At 51.1% G+C, this 21,972-nt stretch overlaps 1 protein-coding gene across 3 annotated transcripts in view; it reads left to right on the forward strand.

The window, feature by feature from the left end:
• Fbxo41 (F-box protein 41) overlaps window positions 1-21,972 on the forward strand; it is a 34,319-nt gene that overhangs the window by 8,057 nt on the left and 4,290 nt on the right. Inside the window, exons 2-13 of one of the 3 annotated variants that reach the window (XM_021165328.2) lie at window positions 9,563-9,737; window positions 10,796-11,833; window positions 14,327-14,552; window positions 15,002-15,075; window positions 15,309-15,667; window positions 16,637-16,878; window positions 17,061-17,176; window positions 17,282-17,434; window positions 17,561-17,656; window positions 19,610-19,728; window positions 19,884-20,042; window positions 21,779-21,894. In XM_021165328.2, the coding sequence (XP_021020987.1) occupies window positions 10,935-11,833; window positions 14,327-14,552; window positions 15,002-15,075; window positions 15,309-15,667; window positions 16,637-16,878; window positions 17,061-17,176; window positions 17,282-17,434; window positions 17,561-17,656; window positions 19,610-19,728; window positions 19,884-20,042; window positions 21,779-21,894 (2,559 nt within the window). In that variant the 5' untranslated portion in view covers window positions 9,563-9,737; window positions 10,796-10,934. The remainder of the gene's footprint in view (window positions 1-9,562; window positions 9,738-10,795; window positions 11,834-14,326; window positions 14,553-15,001; window positions 15,076-15,308; window positions 15,668-16,636; window positions 16,879-17,060; window positions 17,177-17,281; window positions 17,435-17,560; window positions 17,657-19,609; window positions 19,729-19,883; window positions 20,043-21,778; window positions 21,895-21,972) is intronic. The other 2 variants (XM_085840469.1, XM_021165330.2) reach the window with 2 other exon arrangements.

The following is a 21,972-nucleotide window of genomic DNA, read 5'->3' on the forward strand; positions in this document are numbered from 1 at the left end:
CGTGGTAGTGGAAGCCATAGAGTAAGGTCCCCTATACTTCTGGTAGTAGTAACAGGTAAGATTGTGACAGGACACACAGAGCTCGGGATGATTTATGTCTTGTTTGGAGATGGGCCTGAAAGCCTAAACATAATAAATAAATAATAAATGAATAAAGTTACTCCAGTGAGTTCAGCCTGTAGAATCCTAGCCAGAGAAAGCCAAAAGCTGGGCTTGGAAAGAAAGGAGCCCTGAAATGTGTATACTGGATTAGAGAAGCAGTTTGGGCAGGGCCAGAGGGTGGAGCTAGGCACAAGTGGGGCGGGTCTGAGGGCTGCAGGTGTTGTTAAGGTGGGAGAAGGGAGAACACAGATGAGCATCTCTGACTGTTCTTCCCCATGTTCAGAACACAGGCAGGAATCTAAATAGATGAGGAAACTGGGCTTGTCTTCTCATCCCACTGCCTACCTTCCATCATCTCCCTCCCTTTTTCTTGTGTGTGTGGGAATGCACATGTATGTATATGTGTATTTTTGCATGTGTAGCACTCATACTTGTGTAAGTATGCCAACATGTGATGGGCCAAGATTGATGTTAAGAGTTATCTCCTCTTGATCTTCCACCTTAGTCACTGAGGCAGAGTCTATCAAATGAACCTAGAGCTTTCTGATATGTCTGGTCTTGCTGTCCAACTTGTTCTGGGGACCCCCTTTATCTGCTTTCAGATGCTGGAATTACAGGCAGGCAGCCATGCCCACCAGGCATTTATGTGGGTTTCTGGGAATCTGAACTCTGGTCTTCCTATTTGTCTAGCTAGCACTTAACCATTGAGCCATCTTCCCAACCCCCATCACCTCTGGGTTGCATTCGGGGAAAGCTTTATGCTCTCGTGGAGGTGTGCAGTCTAGATGAGACTATTCCCAAGAACATAGTCATTTGTAGTAGGCGGAGGGTGGCTGTGTGATGTGCTGGGGCAAAGGGCTTCTGGGATATCAGTAGCCACTCTTCCCGTCTGCTTTGGTGCTCACCTCCTCTCCGTGATTTCCTGGAGCCTGGCTAGCAGGGTGCTATGAAAGCTAAAAAAGTATTCTTCAAAAGTGGGAAGGGACAGGGAGAGAGTTGGAAGCACACATAGAACACTGCTGCGCTTAGCTAGAGCAGACAGGTATGCAGGTCAGAACAGCCCTGCCCCCCATCAGCTGTGGACATGAACTGGGGACCTCCTGGCCCACTGTTGTGTGACAAAACACTACACACTGGTCAACTCACCCCAGATATGGAGCCAGCAACAGATCAAAATACAGATATCACCAAAGGCCAACTTGGTGAACCAATGAGTTTTATTGGGGTAACTTAGAAGAATATGGATGAGAGGTGATTTACAGGGGCAGAAAGGTCTCTGAGTCAGCTGCATTACCAAGGCCCACCCCAGCCTGGGTGACAGCTAACAAAGGCAGGGAAACGGGAGCTCACTGTACAGCCTGCGGGAAGCTCAACAGGTTGGAGAGTGGCCTTCCCAAGAGACCCAGCTGGTCTAGACTTGTTTTTGCTTCTTCTTGCAGCTGGTCAGCACAGCCTGTCTAAGGATGATTCAGCTGTCTTTATTGTTTACTCGGGGAGGGAGGGAGGGAGGGAGGGAGGAGCCTAGTGAGACTGCTCAGTTTCAGGGACTTGGAACTATTTTGAGTTGTTTACCTTCTAGTTTAAGCCCCCCCCCCAAACCCCCAGAATGTTTCCATTTCAGAGGAAACTGCTCCACAAGTCTGACCTCCTCAGTCTTGCCTGTTGTAATAAATCTATTGGGTGTTCTGTACCTTTTCTTTGTTTTCCTTTTTGTTTTTGTTGTTTTGTTTTTTTGACAAGGTTTGTCTGTAGAACAGCTCTGGGGGTCCTGGAATGCACTCTGTAGACCAAGGTAGCCTCACGCTCATAGAGCTCCACCTGCCTCTGCCTCCTAAGTGCTGGGATTTAAGGCGGATGGCACTGTGCCCGGCTTGAGAGCTTCCATTTCTTCTTGAGTCAGTTTGATGTTTTATGTTTTCCTAGAAAAGCATTCAGCTCGTTCAGATTTTCAAGATTTTGGGCCAAGAGTTGTACCTAGTAGTATTTTCATAATTGAAAAAAAAAATCCAATTGCACGCCTGCATGCCAGTCATGTACTTCATCTCATAGGGTTGCATATGTGTGCTTGAGTGTGCGCTCTCTCTCTTTCTCTCTCTCTCTCTCTCTCTCTCTCTATATATATATATATATATATATATATATATATACACATAATTAGTGTTTTCTAGAAAGTCATTTTTAAATTTCATTTCCACTGGCTACTTTTTAGAACTTGGCACACTTACTAAGTATTTAGTGACCTTGGTCTTTTTTGCGCGGTGCTGGGAATTGAATCTAGGGCTTGTGTATACAAGACATGTGCTTTACTGACTGAGCTGTTCTTCAAAATTAATTCCCCGGTATTTGTTTAAAATGAAGGAAGAAAGGAGGTTAAGTTGGGTATGGCAGAGAAGTCCTGCACTCTTAGCACTTCAGAAATGGAGGCAGGGAAGTCAGCAATTGAAGGCCAGCCTTGGCTACTTGAGACCCCATTTAAAGAGAAAAGGAGGGGCTGTCGAGAGGTCGCATCAGTCAGAAGGTCAGCAGCTCAGAACAATCCTAACTCCAGCTCCAAGGGGCTCTCTCCTGCTCTCCTCAGGCTTACACCTACACAGACACAAACACATGAGCTAAAAAGACTTAAATCTTTTATTTATTTATTTTAAGAAGGGAGACAAGAAAAAAAATCCTCTTGATGGTTCTAAGTGTGGAAAGAAATCTAACTGTGGATACAAATGTGAAGAGGCCACACAGCCCGCCATACTTACACATTTCCCAGTTGTCATCAGCTGTGGAGGCAGGGTTATTTGTTTAAATGCTTATTTTTAAAATATCCTGGGGCTAGCAAGATAGTTCAGAAATAAAGAGGACTAATTGTTCTTCCAAAGGACCTGGGTTTTATCGCCAGCACCTACCTACCTGATGGCCCACATCTGGCTCCAGTTCACATCTGGCTCCAGTTCTAGATCTAAAGCCCTCTTCTGGCCTCCGTAGGCATCAGGCACACAGGTATTGCTGAACATAAATGCAGACAAACCACTCATGCACATAAAGTCAATTTTAAGAATTTAAAAACTCTCTGGAGGAAAAATAAAGTCTAAGCACTAAAGAACACATGTGTAATTGGTAACAGCCTTTGGGTGGGAACAGACTTCCTCAGCGTAACAACAAAATCAGAAATCATTAAAGTTTTACTGAGGTGTACTTTCAACATATCAATAAAAAACATAAAGTAAAAGCCAATCAGCATACTTGAGAATATATTTACAGTACATAAAGGACAAGAGATCAATATTATAAAAAGCCTTTGCAGATCAGTAAGCAAATAGGAATGTTCCGTGTAAAAATGAGCAAAATTGGGCAGAGTGTGGCAGCTTGTGCCTATAATCCCAGTATTTGAAATGCTGAGGCAGGAGGACTGTGAGTAGTTTGAGACCAGCTATATGGCTATATGGTGAGATGCAGGCCAGCTTGGGCTATCTGGTGAGACCCTGTCTCACAAAACTAGAGCTGGAGAGATAGCTCAGTAGGTCATGGCCTTTGCTCCTGCTAGTGCTAATAATCTGAGTTCAGTCCCAGGGCCCACATGGTAGAAGGTGAGAACTGTCCTCCACAAACTATCTTCTGACCTCCATGTGTACGAACTGTGGCAGTTGTGCACCCTTTCCAGTGTGTGTGCGTGCACACACAAACACACAAACACACACACACACACACACAGAGTAAATAGTTTCATTTTTACACCCCCCCCCCCCGCCACACACACACAAACATAGAAAATAACCTAGTGTATAGTCAAATCATTAAGACATGTGGATGGCTGAAAGATGGCAGGGAAGTGTCCAAACAGGGCAATCAAAGAAACCCAGGTGAAGAAACCAGGTCAGTTTTCACTTTCAAGTTTGTAAGAGCACACAGAGACCAGACAGGATACAGAAACCTGGCAGTGGTAGGCAGACAGTGGGGGGCCATAAAAGGAGTCTTGAATAGAAATCCTGTACTGAAAGATGGGTCTGGATCGGGGCATAGAGGCAGATGCCTGCACAGCAGACAGCGGTGCCGGAAGGGCACAAGTAGCCTGGGCTGCAGAGTGAGACAAAATAACAAAAGCTAATAAATTAAAAGGTGGGTAGGGCATATCCTTATATAGGATAAAAGAGAGTTGTGAGACTAAATGCTAGCCCGGGTGTGAGGAGGCTTTGGTCTAAAAGAGCACAAAGTGTGGAAGGATGTTTGGGCAGAAAGCATCCGAAAGAGAAGAAAACAAGATGGCCAGAGGCATCGCTGGGAAGAGGGTGGCAACACTGAAGGAGACCAGGCTGCTGGGAGTGAGTGGGAGTTTGGAATCTGTTTTGTCATTGTGGGCCACTGAGTTCATCTAGAGGCTCATGACTAGAGACTAGCAACACGTTCAAATGAGTCATTTGGAAAATTAAAAAACAAAATACATGAGCTGGAGAGATGGCTTTGTGGGTTAAAGCCCTTTCCATGCAAGCCTGGGAAATCTGGGTTTCATCCCAGAACCGGTATCAAAGCTGGACGGCACTGTACGCATCTGTAATCCCAGCATTCCTACCATGACGTGGGAAGCAGACACAGGAGAGCTGTCCCGAAGCTGTCAGACCAGCTAGCCTGACTTCTACAGCCACTAAAACAGGGAGCGAACCTGCCATAAAAATAAGGTGGAAAGTGGGGAGATGGCTTAGTGCTTAAAGCGCTTGCCCCACAGAAGCTTGGATCCCCCATATAAATGCCAAGTGGCCATGGTGGCCTGCCAGTGTGACTCTAGCCACAGAAGGCAGAAATAGGGGATTCCCTAGAGCAGGCTGGCTGGTAGGACTAGGTATAATCAGTGAGCTCTGTGTTTGATTGCGACATCCTGCCTCAATGAATAAGGTAGGAGGGTGATCAAAGATAGTCTCAATGTTAGCTTAGGGCCTCCATGTGCACACAAAATAGAAAAAGAAATTGGAAAGGCAGGGCTGGTGAGATGGCTCAGCAGGTAAGAGCACCCGACTGCTCTTCCAAAGGTCCTTAGTTCAAATCCCAGCAACCACATGGTGGCTCACAACCATCCGTAACAAGATCTGACTCCCTCTTCTGGTGTGTCTGAAGACAGCTACAGTGTACTTACATATAATAAATAAATAAATTAAAAAAAAAAAAAAGAAATTGGAAAGGCAGGGACCAGCTCCTGAAAGTTGTCCTCTGACCTCCACACACATGCTGCAGCACACAGGTGCCTGCCTGCAGTCAAACACACAAACACATGAGAGCCTGCAAAAGTCGTATACATCCTGTTGCCAGCAAAGTCTGTGTTAAGCAAAAAGTTTTGGGCACATTCGGGTGTCACTGTTCAAGTGACATCACAAGCCCTTTTCTTCTGTCCCACAGAGAAGACAGGACACCAGAAGCTTCAGGTTCCTGTCCTGCTAGCTGCACATAGGTCCTGGGGTGCCTGTCTTAACCAGGAGTGGGAGACTTGTTCATCTCTCTCCAGACAGCGAAACCACCCGTGCTTCCCTGGAGCCAGGGGCTGGGTCAGCTCCGCCCACTCAGAGTTGACCTGGAAACTGTTCTCTAAGAGAAAACTGGGAGTGTAACAAAGAGGTAAAGCTGGGCAGGAGGACTGTAAGGCACTTTAATAGACACACGGGTTCCCAGTTAACTGTTCAGTAATGTAGGATGTTTGCCCTGTGCAGCCAATGCAGGCAGCCATCACAAACTTAAACTACGGTTGTCTTGTGTCCGGAAGAAGCAAGCCCACATTCTCATCCCAACACAGTCAGTCCAAGTAGAACATTGTGCTATGTCTGATTAAGCAGTAATTTTAGTCTTCAGGGTCTTGCAGTCTAGGGCCAGAATCGAATGGGGGAAAGGAAACTGTATAGCTGGAAAAATAAAAGTACCCAGCCGAAGAGGGGAAGGGAGGAAAACCGCCTGGTCCACAGCCCACAGCTCCGACACGCGCACACACACACACACACACACACACACACACACACACCCAGCCAGTGCTACAGCCTCCACACTTGGTGCTCTGAGGCCCCTTGTGAGATGAATGAAGGGAGCCTGTTTGGCAATAGCTCTGACACGCACACACACACACACACACCCAGCCAGTGCTACAGCCTCCACACTTGGTGCTCTGAGGCCCCTTGTGAGATGAATGAAGGGGGCCTGTTTGGCAATAGCTCTGACACGCACACACACACACACACACACCCAGCCAGTGCTACAGCCTCCACACTTGGTGCTCTGAGGCCCCTTGTGAGATGAATGAAGGGAGCCTGTTTGGCAATAGCTCTGACACGCACACACACACACACACACCCAGCCAGTGCTACAGCCTCCACACTTGGTGCTCTGAGGCCCCTTGTGAGATGAATGAAGGGAGCCTGTTTGGCAATAGCTCTGACACGCGCACACACACACACACACACACAGCCAGTGCTACAGCCTCCACACTTGGTGCTCTGAGGCCCCTTGTGAGATGAATGAAGGGAGCCTGTTTGGCAATAGAGAAGGCACAAGCTTAAGAGTAACTTTTATTTTCTAGGTTTTTCTAGAAACGTGCTGGTCTTCATCTTCAGGAGGGCTTTCCATCACCTTGCCTTCTTTATCCCCAGAGTGTTTATCCAAAGCCAGAGACTTCATCGAAAGTTATAATTCTATAATCGATTACTCGATGGTGGTCAAGATGGGGAATCGGAGTCATCTCTTAGCAACGGAGCCCCTGTGCTGCCCATTGCCAGAGCCCAGGCTTGGGAGGAGGGCTCTTGCCAGGACCCCTGCCATTGAGGCAATGCAGGTTCCCAGCTCCTTGACCCCTTCTTACTCAAGCTGAACTCCCCCTCACCCAGGCTGCTTATAATGGACATTTCCATGGAGAGGACACAGGAGGGCCAGAGGAGTCCAGAGCAGGCAGGCCCCAGACTGCCCTCCCTCTGAGTTTCCTGCCTCCTCTCTTTGCTTGAGTTCACTTTAGTTTAAAGCTAAGAACTGGCTCTTCATTATCTCTCAGTCATATTAGATTACTGGCCCCAGGCAGAAGGGGCCTCTCCAGGCGAGTGATCTTCTCCTTCTGCCTTCAGATTGGCTGAAGTAGGTCTTGATGGACTTAACTGAAGCAGCCATAACAAAGACCACAACAGCTAACAGCATCCTAACAATTTTCTGCTAATGTGGCAGCCTTTGTGGGGACATGGCCTCAGCTCCAGGGGCTGATTTGCTGTTGTGACAGGTTTCACCAACTTTTTATTTTTAATTTTATTTTTTTATTTTGAAACAAGGTCTTTCTTTCTGTGTAGGCTCAGTTGGCCTGGAGCTCTCACTAGGTAGATCAGGCTGACCTCCAACTCACAGAGATCTGCCTGCCTCTGTCTGCTTCCTGAGTGCTGGGATGGAAGGCAGGCATCCACCATCTTTTCACTAGGGAGTGCGGGGAGTGGGACTGGTTTACACTCCCTTGTCTTCATTTCTTTCCTTATTTTTTGTTTGTTTGTTTTGGGGTTTTTTTTTCCTTGCACATGGAAGGGGATGAGACAGGGTTTCTCTGTGTAGCCCTGGCTGTCCAGGAACTCACTCTGTAGACCAGGCTGGCCTTGAACTTAGAGCAATCTGCCAACCTCTGCCTCCCAGTGCTGGGATCAAAGGCTTGTGCCACCACCTCCTGGCTGTTCTGACTTGAATGCCATTTTTTAACAGCTTGGTCAACAGCAGTCTTCATAACAGAAGCAAGTGAAGGGAGAAGGGGTTTACTTTAGCTCAGAGTTCATAGCACCATCCACCCAGGCAGCAGGAACTTGCAGAGGCTGGTTGCCTTTGCAGGATCAGGAAATAGCACTGAAAGCAGGCTACTGCTCAGATCTTAATCTATGCACATGGTCCAGGGCCACCCACAGTGGGCAGCTTTTTCCACCTCGACAACTGAAATCAGAGTTCCCCAGTGGCCCATTTCCCAGATGCTTCTAGATTCAGTGAAGGAGACAGTTAACACTAACCATCACAGGGCGGGGGAGATGGCTCCATGGGGTAAAGGTGCCTAGCGGGTAAAGAACAGGACCGCCAAGCCTGACAACCTGAGGTCCAACCTGGATCCCATGTGGTGGGGGGAAGGGACTGACCTCTGACCTCCACACATGTGTCATGGCGTGATACCACATCCCACCCTACACAAAATAAATGGACTAAATGTAAAGGGAGAAAAAGCCACTACCTACCACAGGGCCTAGCCTATTGTTTGAAACGGGAATCTATCTGTCTCTCATTCCTCAGATGTTTTTCCCTAGTACAGGGAACACAGACCCGGTGTAAGGAAAAGGGGGAGCTGATCATCTGCCCCAGTCCACATGGACAGGTTGGAAAAGTGGGAAAAAGCAGACTCCCCAAGATCCAAGCGGAGTGCTGAGCTGAGGAGGAAGGAGGCTAGGTACGGGGTGGCCATAGGATGGCTCTATATCCGTGAGGAAATGGCAGAAGGAAGGCAGAAGTCCAGAACCCATCAGGAGGGAGGGGTGGAGCTGAGAGCAGCTTCAAGGTGTGAGTCGAAGGGGGGAGTCAGAGAGAGGTCATGGGGCTACCACACAGAGGCTGGAATCAATTAAGCACAGAAAGTCACAAAACCAGAGGAAAATCACCATCCTGTTTGGGGTTTTATTTCTGTGAATTGACACCATGACCACTGCAAGTCTTTTAAAGGGTTGGCTTACAGTTTCGGAGGTTTGGTTCTTTATCATCAGTGGTGGGAAACACAGCAGCTTTTGGCAGATGTGCTGGAGATGAAGCCGAGAGTTCTACTTCTTGGTCCATACACTGGGCTTGGCTTAAGCATGTAAGACCTCAAAACCCATCTCCACAGTGACATACTTCCTCCAAGGCCACACCTACTCCGACAAGGTTGTGTCTCCTAATGGTGCCATTCTCTAGTGCCATGAGTCTATGGGGACCGTTCCTATTCAAACCACCACATCCACCCAGGGCAATATCATGGCAGCCTAGATGTCAACAGATGCATAAAGTGGACAAAGATCTTGATGACAACTGCACTGTCCTCAGAGGGAGCATGAAGCCCGAGTTCAGGCAGTTAAGAAAGGAAGTCACAAGATGAGGAAGGGTGAGAAGCCACAGGTGAAGGATGGGTGGCTCACAGCCAGGAGTGATAGGAAAGATAATGGGGCCCTTGAGGGGACGGGCAGGAGTGCTCCCTGAAAGCCAACTTATCCAAGTTTGAGGAAAGGACATCAGTGCCTGGAATGGTGGCATGGAGCAGTGCCATCTACAGCATCATGGCTGGGCAAGTATCTTGGTCTCTACAACTTAGCTCTAGTGGTTCAGCCTATGGGATGGATGTGATCTTCATAAGATGAAAGTTAAGTGTCTGTTTGAGGACCTTCTTAGATGAGCTTAGATGACATACATGAGCTAGGGTACACAGAATACCCCAGGGTTCATGTACATGTCTTGATTTTTGTCTACATAGGCATTCATAACCCAGCCCTGATCAAGCTCAAGAACATTTTCAATAGCACACAAGGTTCCTTCCTGCCCCTTCCCAATCCATGAGGCCCCCGGGAAGAGCCTCTTCCTCCGCCTTGTGCCTGGTCTTGCCTTCCAGCTCTGAAATCCTGCAGTGTATTCAGCTTGGCTTCTTTCCTGTAAGTAATTCTAAACAGATTCATCTGTTGTTATGGATACTGGTTCCTTTGTCACTACAGAGTAGCAGTACATTATGAATAGACCAAAATCGATCCATTCTGTTTTCTTCCTTGGGATCTTATTAATTCTGTAACATTTGGCAATTCACCTGCCTTGGCCTACTAAGTGCTGGGATTAAAGACATACGTTGCCACGCCTGGGTCCTGTTCTGCTGTTGAAGAATGCTTGGGCATTTTTTTTTCCTAGGTTGGAAATCCTTACAATTATAATTATTTCTTTAAGCCAGGCTCGGTGGCTCATGCCTATAATCTTGGCACTTGGGAGGTTCAGAAAAGTGACCCTCTGAAAGTTTGAGGCCAGTCTGAGCTACATTGTGAGTTCCAGGCTAGCAAGTCTAGGGAGTCAGACACTGTCTTAAACAAACAGAAAACTTGGTAGCAACAATAGTTCATTCCTGTTTCTATAAGGCAGCATCTCATGTAGACCAGGCTAGCTGCACCTCTGCATGTAGTTGAGGACAATCGTGAATGTCTCATCCTCTTGGCTTCCCCTCCCAGCTGCTGGAATTACAAGCACTTGCCCCATTGGCAAACCAGTTTTGTTTTTAAAGTCAAACATTCCCTAAATTTTTAAAAACTTATTTTACTTTTTGTGTATGAGTGTTTCACCTGTGTCTACGAATGTTCATTGTGTGCTTGCCTAGTGCCACGGAGGTCTGAAAAAGCAAACAAGAGCCTTGGAACGGGAATTAGAATGGTTTGGAGTCATTTGTGTGCATCTGGGAACCAAACCCAGGTTCCTTGCAAGAGCAACGAGTGCTTTTAACTGCAGAGCAGTCTTCTCCAGCCTCCGAAAACAAATATTAAAAACAAACAAACCCATCCACCTAGACCTAGTAATCTTAGCACTTGGAAGGCCAGTGGCTATTGGCCTCCTCCGGCTCCTCCATCCTGGGCACGCTGGTTTCCCGCTGAATAGGGCACAGGGTTGCTGGACCTGGGAGAAGCGAGTAGGAGCAGGGCTAGCAGGCTGCTGAGCTTCACTTTCTTTCTTCTAGCCTCCGGGGCCCTGGCTGTTGGTGAACTGAGCCTCCTTGATCTCGCAGGCCGGGCCCACCCGCGGCCCCCCATGAGCGCGCCTGGCTGACCCTGGAGGCGGCCGCGGTGGAGCCGGCGCGCCCCGAGGGCGGCGGGGCCATGGCCTCGCTGGACCTACCGTACCGCTGCCCGCGCTGCGGGGAGCATAAGCGCTTCCGGAGCCTATCGTCGCTGCGCGCGCACCTGGAGTACAGCCACACCTACGAGACGCTCTACATCCTCTCCAAGACCAACAGCATCTGCGACGGCGCGGCCGCCGCTGCAGCCGCTGCCGCCGCAGCCTCTGGATTCCCGCTGGCACCTGAGCCTGCCGCCTTGCTTGCTGTCCCCGGGGCCCGGCGCGAGGTCTTTGAGAGCACGTCCTTCCAGGGCAAGGAACAGGCGACCGGGCCCGCGCCCGCGGGGCCGCACCTGCTGCACCATCATCACCACCACGCGCCACTGGCGCACTTTCCCGCTGACCTGGTGCCGGCTAGCCTGCCCTGCGAGGAGCTGGCTGAGCCGGGGCTCGTGCCCGCTGCGCGATATGCGCTACGCGAAATCGAAATCCCACTCGGCGAGCTGTTTGCACGCAAGTCCGTGGCATCCTCTGCCTGCTCGACGCCGCCACCCGGACCTGGCCCTGGTCCTTGTTCCGGGCCCTCCTCTGCATCGCCGGCGTCGCCATCACCTGCGGACGTCGCCTACGAAGAGGGCCTGGCACGCCTCAAGATCCGCGCCCTGGAGAAGCTGGAGGTGGACCGGAGACTAGAGCGGCTGAGCGAGGAGGTGGAGCAGAAGATCGCGGGCCAGGTGGGTCGGCTACAGGCGGAGCTGGAGCGCAAGGCAGCAGAGCTAGAAACTGCACGACAGGAGAGCGCGCGCCTGGGACGCGAGAAGGAGGAGCTGGAGGAGCGCGCCTCTGAGCTCTCACGCCAAGTGGACGTGAGCGTGGAACTGCTGGCTTCACTCAAGCAGGACCTGGTGCATAAGGAACAGGAGCTGAGCCGCAAGCAGCAGTGAGTAGACCCTGGAGGTCCAGCGGGTGGGTATTCGTGGATGTCACACACTTATCCCCAAACGTGCCTGGGGTGTCTCCATGTGGCCAGGTCCGTGATGGTAATGTCAGTGGGTTCAAGAGTGTTGTGGTGGTGGTGGTGACTTGGGACCTCCGAGTATGTGATATTGGGACCTTGTGCCCACTCTTGAAAAGTATTTCTTCGCCTTTGATATCCAGGCCAGGCAATGCTTGCGTTTTGGTACCAGATCTTTCCCATTAGCCTACTAAAAGAAATGCCCCAGTTCTCCATGCCCTGTACTTCGTCAAAGCATGCAGACACAACTGCATCCCTTCCATAAAGATGGAAGAGGTACCATAAACCTGCTTCCTCTCGACCTTCTACCTCTGTGCTCTTACTTTCTTGAAGGCCTTGCTTGTCTTTCTAGTTCTTTCTTGAACCTACCCACTAGGGTCAGGTTGCCACTTCCACCATCAGCCACTGTGTCATCAGCAAACTTCGTGTTCCTCATCCTCCTGATCCATCTACAGCCCCCTCCTCACCCCTAACACAGACTCCCTCCCTCTGTAGCCCAGGCTGCCTTCGAACTTGTGATCCGCAGGCTTCTGCCTCACGAGTGCTGGTATTACTGCCAGGTTAGCTTTCCTTTATCTTTGTCCCTTTACAGCTATCTTTCCTGCCTTCCGCTTTGTTTCTCTAGTCTCAAAGGGAGCCTTAGGAGCTGCATAGGATCAGGCCTTGGGCTTGTTCCCACTGTTACATAAGCTCAGCCCAGGCAGGGATTTCCTTTTTTTTTCTTTTTAAGAGAAAAGGGTTTATTTTTGTGTATACTTCATACTCCATCATAAAGAGAAGTCAGAGCAGCAACTCAAGGTAGGAACTGGAACAGAGACAAAGCACACCTTTCCACTTTTCAAGTTGCTTCCAAAACACGGAGGAGCATTTACATACTGGTTTGTTCCCCGTGGCTGCTCAGTTTGCTTTTTTCTATGCAACCCAGCACCACAGGCCGAGGGACAGCTCCATCCTCGGGATTTCCTTTTTTGTTGTTTAGTAAAGCTTTCCCTGTATCCCAAACTCTGCTTGGCAGCCGGAATAGGTGTTGAATGGATGCGAGAACAGCTGAATGCAGGTGGGGATAACTGAGCACTTGGGTAACTGAGTGTGCTGTGTTTGTATGTATCCCTCGGATGCTGGGAGGTGGTACCTTGTGGGGCTATAGGAGTTCTTCACGCATGAGTTGATGGGACTCCTTCATTTTGGTGCTTCTAGAGCACATGCACGTGTTTGAGCAGGTTGGCCGGTCTGAGCCACCATGGTTCTTGGTGTATTTCAGAGCATGAGTGTGCCTAAGATTGAGTATGAGTGCATACCTAGCAACATGTTGGGCTTTGTAGGATATGTGTTCATTGCTATGAGGCTTTCAATGTGGCTGGACATGTTCCTTTGTGAGGAGACAGTGTATTGAGGCCACAGGGAACTGAAAAAGTCTGATTTTTGTGTATAGGGGTCTTGTGTCTGGAGGTGACTGTGTGAAGGAATGAGCATGCTGGTGACTGTGTCAGGAAAGACTCGGTATATTTAGTGACTTTGCTTGTTGCCCTGACAAATTAGTTGACATAGTTTAAAATGCTGGCAGTTTGTTCACTGGGTCTCATGGTGGAAGGGTCTCTCCTTCCTGTTGCCCTCCAGCCTCTGATGGTGTGGTAGCACAGTTTTTGTTTTAAATTTATCTTTGCTATTTTTTTTTTGTGAATGTGTATAATGTGTGCATATGTGACCTCTGGTGCCCACGGAGGTCGGAAGAAGGAGTCAGATCCCCTGAAATGGGAGTTATAGGCAGTTGTGAGCCAGTATGTGGGTGCTGGGACCCAAACTCAGGTCTTCTGCAAGAGTAACAAGTGACTGAGTGATCTCTCCAGCCACGGGTAATAAAAATTTGTATTTTGGAAGCAATTTGAAGGGGAAAAGGTGTGCTTTGTCTTGTGGTTTGGGGAAGCACTCTATCATTGTAGGAATGGTGTGATCTTAGGTGTGTGGGGTCGCTGTTCACATCCTGTCAGCCAGGAAACAGAGAGATGGAGGCTGCTGTTCAGTTTGCTTTCAGCTTTTTGTTTAGGCTGGGGCCCCAGCCTGTGGAACAGTGCCACCTAAATTTAGGGTGGATCTTCCCACCTCAGTTAGCACAATCCAGAAACTTCCTCACAGATTTGTCCAGAGGTTTGGATCGTATGTGATTCTAGATTCTGTCAAGCTGACAGCATTAACAGAGGTGTCCTGGACTGACTGTGTGGCTTGTGTGTCTGCCTGTTTGTGTTGGGAGAGGAGGGGGCGAGGGGGGTTAGGAGGATGTGGTGGGCCTGACCTATGGGATCATGAGCAAACAGCTTAGGCCACTGTGTTAGCTCTCTCCCCACTGGCCACTTTCCTCCAACGGGAGGTGTGAGTGCAGTCAGGCCGGGGACCTGGGGTAAGAGACTGCTCCCGGCCCAGGGAGGTGGTGCAGATCGACCAGTTCCTGAAGGAGACGGCAGCTCGGGAGGCCAGTGCCAAGCTGCGGCTGCAACAGTTCATCGAGGAGCTCCTGGAGCGTGCAGACAGGGCCGAGCGCCAGTTGCAGGTCATCAGCAGCAGCTGTGGCAGCACACCCAGTGCCAGCCTGGGCAGAGGAGGTGGGGGCAGTGCCTCGGGGCCTGGGGTGAGAGGCCCCGGCAGAATGGTGAGTGAGTGAGCACCTGCCCTGGCTTCTCATTGCTCCTGTGACCCCCCCCCCCCCACAGCCATCCCACACACCACCCCAGCTTGCCTCCTTTGCCTATACCATAGAGGCAGCCCCAGGTCTAAAGTGGGAGGGAGATGCACTCTCGGCAGGGCAGCAGCAGAGCAGCTTCTGTAGCCTCAGCCTTCAGAAGCCCTTCTCCGCATTTCAGATGAGAAGCCTAGGAGTCACAAGCTGGGCCCTGGGATGCTGGGTGGGTGGCTTGGGAGGGAATTTGGGAGCCTGCCTGTCTGGACTGTCTGTCTGTCCGTCCATTCGTCCATCTTTCCCAACTGTTTTCTTCTCTCTCCTTTCTTTCTTCTCTCCATCTTCCTTTCTCTCCCACAATTGCCTTCTTCTCTGGCCTCCTCTGCCCATCCTTTCTTTCTCTTCCACTCTGGGGGCTGCAGCGAGAACATCATGCAGGCTCAGCTGTGCCAAGCACATACGCCGTATCACGGCATGGCTCCTCTCCCAGCACAGGGTAAGCCTTGGGCTTGGCCCACCCCAAACAGCCTACCCTCACCCTGGAAAGTCTGCTGGCCCATTAGAGGCTTGTCTCCTTCTGTGCCCACGCCCCCTGTTGTCACCAGTCTGGCTTTCCATGCTCAGGGAACTTTTGGAAAGCTAACCATAGCTGGTGGTAAGGATAGTGTGGGGAGTTGGGACAGTCTGGTAGTCCTCAGCCTTCAGTATGCACTCCCCCACCTACCCCAGGGCCTCCAGCCGTGTGCCAGCTGCATCCCAGAGCTCAGGCTGCTATGACAGTGACAGTCTGGAGCTGCCCCGGCCAGAGGAAGGGCCCTCGGAGGACAGTGGCCCTGGGGGCTTGGGTTCACGGGCCCAGGCTACCAACGGTGGTTCAGAGCGGTCCCAGGCCCCTCGTAGTTCAGGCCTAAGACGACAGGCCATCCAGAACTGGCAACGCCGACCTCGTCGTCACAGCACCGAGGGGGAGGAGGGTGACGTTTCGGATGTGGGCTCCCGAACTACTGAGTCAGAGGCTGAAGGACCCTCTGATGTCCCACGCCCTGGACCTGCTGTGGCTGGCCCCTTGAACAGCTGCCGGCTCTCAGGTAAGTCCTGAGAGAGTGAGTAGGCAACGCAGCCTCTCACAGGGGACACAGGGTAGAGGTGGTAACCCTTGGCCCCTTCCTTTTGCTTACCTATCAAGTACCCTTCAAGCTTGGAGCTAGGGTTTGTGTGACAGGGTGGGTCTGCAGGGACCTAAGAATGCCCCATTTAAGGAGTCTGAACATGGTGGGCTCCATCACAGGCAGGGAGAGGAGCTGAGTGTTTATTCTCGGCTCTGAAGCACCTGGCGCAGAGCAGGGGTTTGACGGAGTAGCTCTGTACTTATGTGGAAGGCTTAAAGGGTTAGAGTCAGGGTGGCCCTTAAATAGAAAGTCTTGCTGGGCGTGGTGGCACACACCTTTAATCCCAGCATTGGGGAGGCAGAGGCAGGCAGATTTCTGAGTTCGAGGCCAGCCTGGTCTACAGGACAGCCAGGGCTATACAGAGAAACCTTGTCTTGAAAAACCAAAAAAAAAAAAAAAAAAAAAAAACCCAAAAACAAACAAACAAACAAAAAAATAGAAAGTCTTGGGGTGGCAGTGTGTGTGGTTCAGAAGACAGTGAAGTGCTTATCTGGATCCTTGTGGCTTCAGGCTCCAGCCCCTAAAACTGGACACGGTGGTGCACACCTGTAATTCTAGCATTTGGGCAGCAAATTCAGGAGCAACAGAAATTCAAGGCCATCCTGGGCTTGAGTTCAAAGCTAGACTGGAATACATGAGACCCTGTCTGCAAAGTTTTGGGGCATGTGACAAAGCAATAGACAACTCCCTTTTCCAATCAGCAAAATGTGGGGTACTTGTAAAGAAAGGGACGGCAGAGGCCATGTTGTCTTCTCAGGAGGCTAGTCCCCAGTGGTGTGGGAGGTCTCATACTCACCCCTGCAGGTCCTGCCCTTCGCTGGCTCCTCGCCCACAACCCTGACTGGTCTTTTACTCTCCACTGTCTCCTTTGACCCTGCTGTTCTCCAGCACGCCCTGAAGGAGGCAGCGGGCGAGGCCGTCGGGTGGAGAGAGGTAGCCCCTCACGCTCCAATGAGGTTATCAGCCCAGAAATCCTCAAGATGCGAGCTGCCCTCTTCTGTATCTTCACCTACCTGGATACCCGGACACTGCTCCATGCAGCAGAGGTCTGCCGGGACTGGCGCTTTGTGGCCCGCCATCCCGCTGTCTGGACGAGAGTGCTACTTGAGAATGCCCGAGTCTGTTCCAAGGTGCCTGCCCCTGCCCTCCTGGGAGCCCAACTTTGTGCAGCAGAACTGGCCCAAGACTAGTAACCCCTTTGGCCCCGGTTCCCCAAGATGCTGTCACAGTGCCTCCTCCTCAGGGCTAACCCATCACCAGCCAGTCAGTCCAGTTCAGACCTCTGCTCATATCACTTGATTTTTTTTCCCAGTTCCTGGCGATGTTGGCTCAGTGGTGCACCCAGGCTCACTCGTTAACATTACAGAACCTGAAGCCCCGGCAGCGGGGGAAGAAGGAAAGCAAGGAGGAGTATGCCCGCAGCACCCGGTGAGGCCTGCGGTGGTCGGTGGGTCGGTGGGTGGGTGGTTGGGGATGCTTCCCAGACGAGGAAGTGACCACCAGCAATTCCCTGACCTTATTGGTCATCCCCAGGGGCTGCCTTGAAGCAGGGCTGGAGTCCCTGCTGAAGGCAGCTGGTGGGAACCTGCTGATCCTGCGTATCTCCCACTGCCCCAACATCCTCACTGACCGGTCCCTCTGGCTGGCCAGCTGCTACTGCCGTGCCCTGCAGGCTGTCACTTACAGGTGGGTCCTCTCTTCCGGAAGCTCAGCTCACCCTTTGTGTGCCTTGGGCTCCCAAGGTCCTTAGGCACCGCATGGTCTTGCCTCTTAGTGGGAACAGAGGCTACTTCAGCTTCGGCTTTTCCACAGGAGTGCCACAGACCCCGTCGGCCATGAGGTGATCTGGGCTCTGGGTGCAGGCTGCAGAGACATTGTCTCCCTCCAGGTGGCGCCACTTCACCCCTGGTAAGTCTAAGCAAAGGGGTGGGTAAGGAGAGAACAGCAGTGGCCTGGCCTGGGGCTGAGGACCGAGCTGTTACTGATCAGTGTGTTGCTAATTAGGAGCAGGGCTGTAATAGGAAACTTGGAGTCTTACTCTGGCTTGCTGGCAGTGCCACTTAAAATTTTTTTATGACATATTTTGGCATGGGAATTAGGTATGTGTGTGGAGGTTAGGAAACAACTTATAGGAGCCCTTTCTTCCTTCCTCCTCTCCCTCTCTCTCTCCCTCCCTCCCTTCACCATGTGAGTCTCTGAAATCAAGTTTATGTCATCAGGCTTGGTGATAAGTGACTTTACCCACTGAGCCATCCTAACAGCCTGGCATTGCCACTCAACCCTGTGAATCAGTGTTGATTATGAGAGCTGTAACTACTGGCTCAGCGGCATCCTATCCATAGATACTTTTTAAATACGCATTCAGGCAACAATATTCTGACATAGTATAGGCAGGTCAGGGAAGTCAGTAATAACATAGAAGATCCTGGGAACGGTATCACATACCTGTTGTCACAGCTACTCCAGTGCTCAGATTGTGAGTTTGAGACCTCTGTGAGCAGCTTAGCAAGATTCCATCTCAAAACAAGAATAAGTCTATTGTCGTGGGAGAAGGCAGGGTGTGAATCATCCCCTGCTCTGCTTGGGACTTCCTCACATTACCAGGTTGTCTGTGTGCTGACCCTGACCTTCCCAGTGCTCTCCCCAGAGTGCCGGCTCCTCCCACACTATCACTGTTGAGTCTGCCATTGTGGTCCCTACTTGGCTCCCAGTGCGCCCCCCCCCCCAATCCTGACCCTTGATAGCTTCTATTCTGTAGCAATTTGTACTTCAAGCTCCTCTGCTAGACTTGGTTCTCAAGGCAGACTGTGAATGTCCGTTTCTGTGTCCTTGCTACCACGGGCATGTCGGATGACAGAGATACTGATGCCTGAGTGAATGTTGAGGGATGAGATTGGCAGTGAGTAGGGCAGGCGAGCCGACAGTGATATGGGAAGGCAAGTGGGGAGATGCCATGAAGGCCTTGGTAAAAGATGCAGAGCTGCCAGGTTGTGTGGCATACAGCTTCACTGCCCACACTTGGGAAGCAGAGGGGGAGGTGGGTCTCTGAGTTCGAGGCCAGCCTAGTCTACAGAGTGGTTACCATATCAACCAGAGCTACACAGAGAGACCCTGTCTCGGGGTGGGGGGCGTGGGGGGACGAGACGCAGGCCTATGCATCTCATCTAGAAAGTACTAGGTAGCTATTGGGGCGATTGTCAGTTTTAGCAAACTTACTGAGCCAGACATGGTGGTACACACCTGTCATCCCAGCTCTTGGGGAGGTGAAGCAAGAGGGTTTCTCAGCTCTATGACTTTGAAGTCACTCAGCCTGGGCTGCATAAGACACTTCTTTAAAAAAAAAAAATCTAAACAACAAGAAAAAAAAAGTAATAAAGTTATCAAAAACTAGGTGTGGTCTGTAATCTGAGCACTTGAGAGGCTGAGGCAGGAGGATGGCTTCTAGTTCAAGGGTAGGTGACAGCGGCAGATAAAGGTCAGATGCTAAATGTTGTTGGAGAAACCAGGGTGTGCTCTTAAGGGTGGAACTGTGTCTTCATTGTCACCTTGCATTCCACAGTGTGGCTGTAACACACACTTGATAACTACCTGGTGCCCGATGAGGAGTTGGTCACCAGGTGCAGGGTGAATGGAGACCAGGGTGGGGCTCTGGTCTACAGCTCTGGGTGGCTCTGGAATCTGCAGCTGCCCGAGGTAGCGAGAGGGGAGAGGACAGAGTCAGAGATGAGCTACTTTCTGACTTAAAAAGCCAGCTGGGTTGTTGGCAAGGCACTTGCCTGAGGCATGAAAAGAATCCTCCGTGGACTCTCACACTTGGGAGTGCGATGCCTCCCTGACCACTGTCCATTTTCCATTCTTCAGCCAGCAGCCCACCCGGTTCAGCAACCGTTGCCTGCAGATGATTGGACGCTGTTGGCCCCACCTCCGGGCCCTAGGTGTAGGTGGTGCCGGTTGTGGGGTACAGGGCCTGGCATCACTTGGTGAGTCTTTCCTTGGGGTTGGAGTGTGTAGGCAAGAAGCAGGCAAGGGTGAGATGCTGCCTGTGAAGTCCCACGAGCGTTGAGGGCTGCAGCTTGGGTGGTTGGGCAGTGGGGCCAGGGACTTTGTCACCAGGCCTATCTTCTTCCTCTCCTAGCAAGAAACTGTATGCGGCTGCAGGTCCTGGAGCTGGACCACGTGTCAGAGATTACCCAGGAGGTGGCGGCTGAGGTCTGCCGAGAAGGCCTGAAGGGACTGGAGATGCTGGTGCTCACAGCCACCCCTGTCACCCCTAAGGCCCTGCTTCATTTTAACAGTGAGCAATGGGGGTTTGGGGTTGCAGGGTATGGCTACAGCCTATCCGCCGACAGTCCAGTTGGCAGCACTGAGTGCACTCTTCCTGTGGTGATGCAGACAGATGCTTGCTCCTCCCAGAAGGGGCATCTGTGGTGTACCAAGTAGTGCTACCAGAATCTAGCTTGCTGAACCATGGTGTTTATTGGGCTTACTTATAGAACATGGGTGAGGATTACTTATAGAGTGTGGGTCACCCCAAACAAGCCGTTCCACCAAAAAGTCTCCGCACGGATGACAGCCCTCTCGTGGCTGCACGGGTGGAGTGCTCTTCTTACTCCGGTTCCTCCAAAGACCCTGCAGCTGGGGGAAATTGCACACACCTGGGGGAGACAGGGGCAGGGACTAGATGAGAGTCTCTCCAATTCAGAAAAACCAACAAGACTAATTCTTGGGGGGTGTCTTGGGATTGTTGTAGCTTCTAGCAGGCAATATAACTATTTCCTGTTGCTCTAACCAGCATATGCCAGTACAGGGGCAGACAGAGTTTTTGCCTTGGCTCATTTAGTGTTTCTGAAGTACTCCAGGCCTGGCAGCATTTAGTGTCAACTGTTTAGCTGCACAGGATGGCTACTGTTCTGTGCTGGCCCACAATGTCACCAAGAGCTGTGTGTGTGTGTGTGAGCCTCCCACTGGGGTCCAGGCAGAGCGCAGACAGGCAGAGCGCAGACAGGGTTTCGATACCACTCTTGTATGCGCGACTTCACTTCCTGAATTCGGCCGTCTTGTCTTTTGACTTTTTAGATGGTAGCTTAAAATAGATGTGAGTCCTCAGAGACTTATCTTGGAGATACAGACTTCACTCTAACTCTTCCTGCTGCCCACATCATCCCATCTGCTCAGTCATGCATAGCCTTCACTGTAGACCACCTCTCAGGACCACGTGGAGGTCACCATGATTTTTTCCCCCAGTACTGGGGATTAAGCCAAGTGCTTTAAGTGCTATGCTTCCAGGCTCCACCCCCTACCCTACCCGGACCTTTATGAGACAGGGTTTGTCTGTGTAGCCCTGACTGTGCTCTGGAACTTAGATCAGGCTGGCCTCAAACTCACAGAGACCCATCCACCTCTGCCTCCCCTCCCCATGCAAGCAGTAAAGGCTGCACCACCATGCCTGGCCTTTTTGTATTTTTACTTTGAGACAGTCTCACTAAGCTGTCCGGGCAGACCTTCAACTTGATGATCCTCCTGTCTTGACCTCTTGAGTAGCTAGGGTGACAGCCCTGGGCCTTCACACCTGTTTCCTTGGCCTTATCACCTCCTGGACCTTCAGCCTCATGTCTACCTAAATGGACTGCCCAGTCCCTCCCAATCCTGTTGTCCCGGCCCCTCCTAGCTCCTGACCTCACTCTGCCTCTCTCTGGCATCATGGCTGCTAGTTATTGAAACCATTGCTTCATTGTCTGATGGCCTTCCTTTCACCCCACCCAACACTCAGCCACAGTTCAACACCTCTGCCCCTCTTAAGTCACTTCCAAGTGCCCAGGCCGTGGCACAGCTGTCCCCTCTGCTGGGGAGTTGCTAGGGCAGTGAGCAGCTTGCTGTCACACTCCTGTCCTCTCAGGATGTCTTGGCCTGTCCTCTTGTTCCTGTGGCTGGCCCAGGTGTGTTTCTCAGTGGGGCTCTGGTTTCGTGAAAGGAGACGATGCAGCCCACCCACCGCCCTGCCAAGCACTGTCTCCCTTACCTGCTCCCCAGGCATCTGCCGGAACCTCAAATCCATTGTGGTGCAGATTGGGATTGCAGATTACTTCAAAGAGCCCAGCAGTCCCGAGGCCCAGAAGCTGTTTGAGGACATGGTGACAAAACTCCAGGTGAGAGGTGCCTTTTTAAGGCCACACAAGGCCCCTTGGCTGGGGCTGTTGAAGGTGGCAGTAGTTTACCTGCCCAAC

The sequence above is a fragment of the Mus caroli genome, unplaced genomic scaffold (genome assembly GCF_978045245.1).
Source record: "Mus caroli unplaced genomic scaffold, Mus_caroli_1 scaffold_7, whole genome shotgun sequence".
In the NCBI taxonomy this organism is placed as follows: Eukaryota; Metazoa; Chordata; class Mammalia; order Rodentia; family Muridae; genus Mus; species Mus caroli.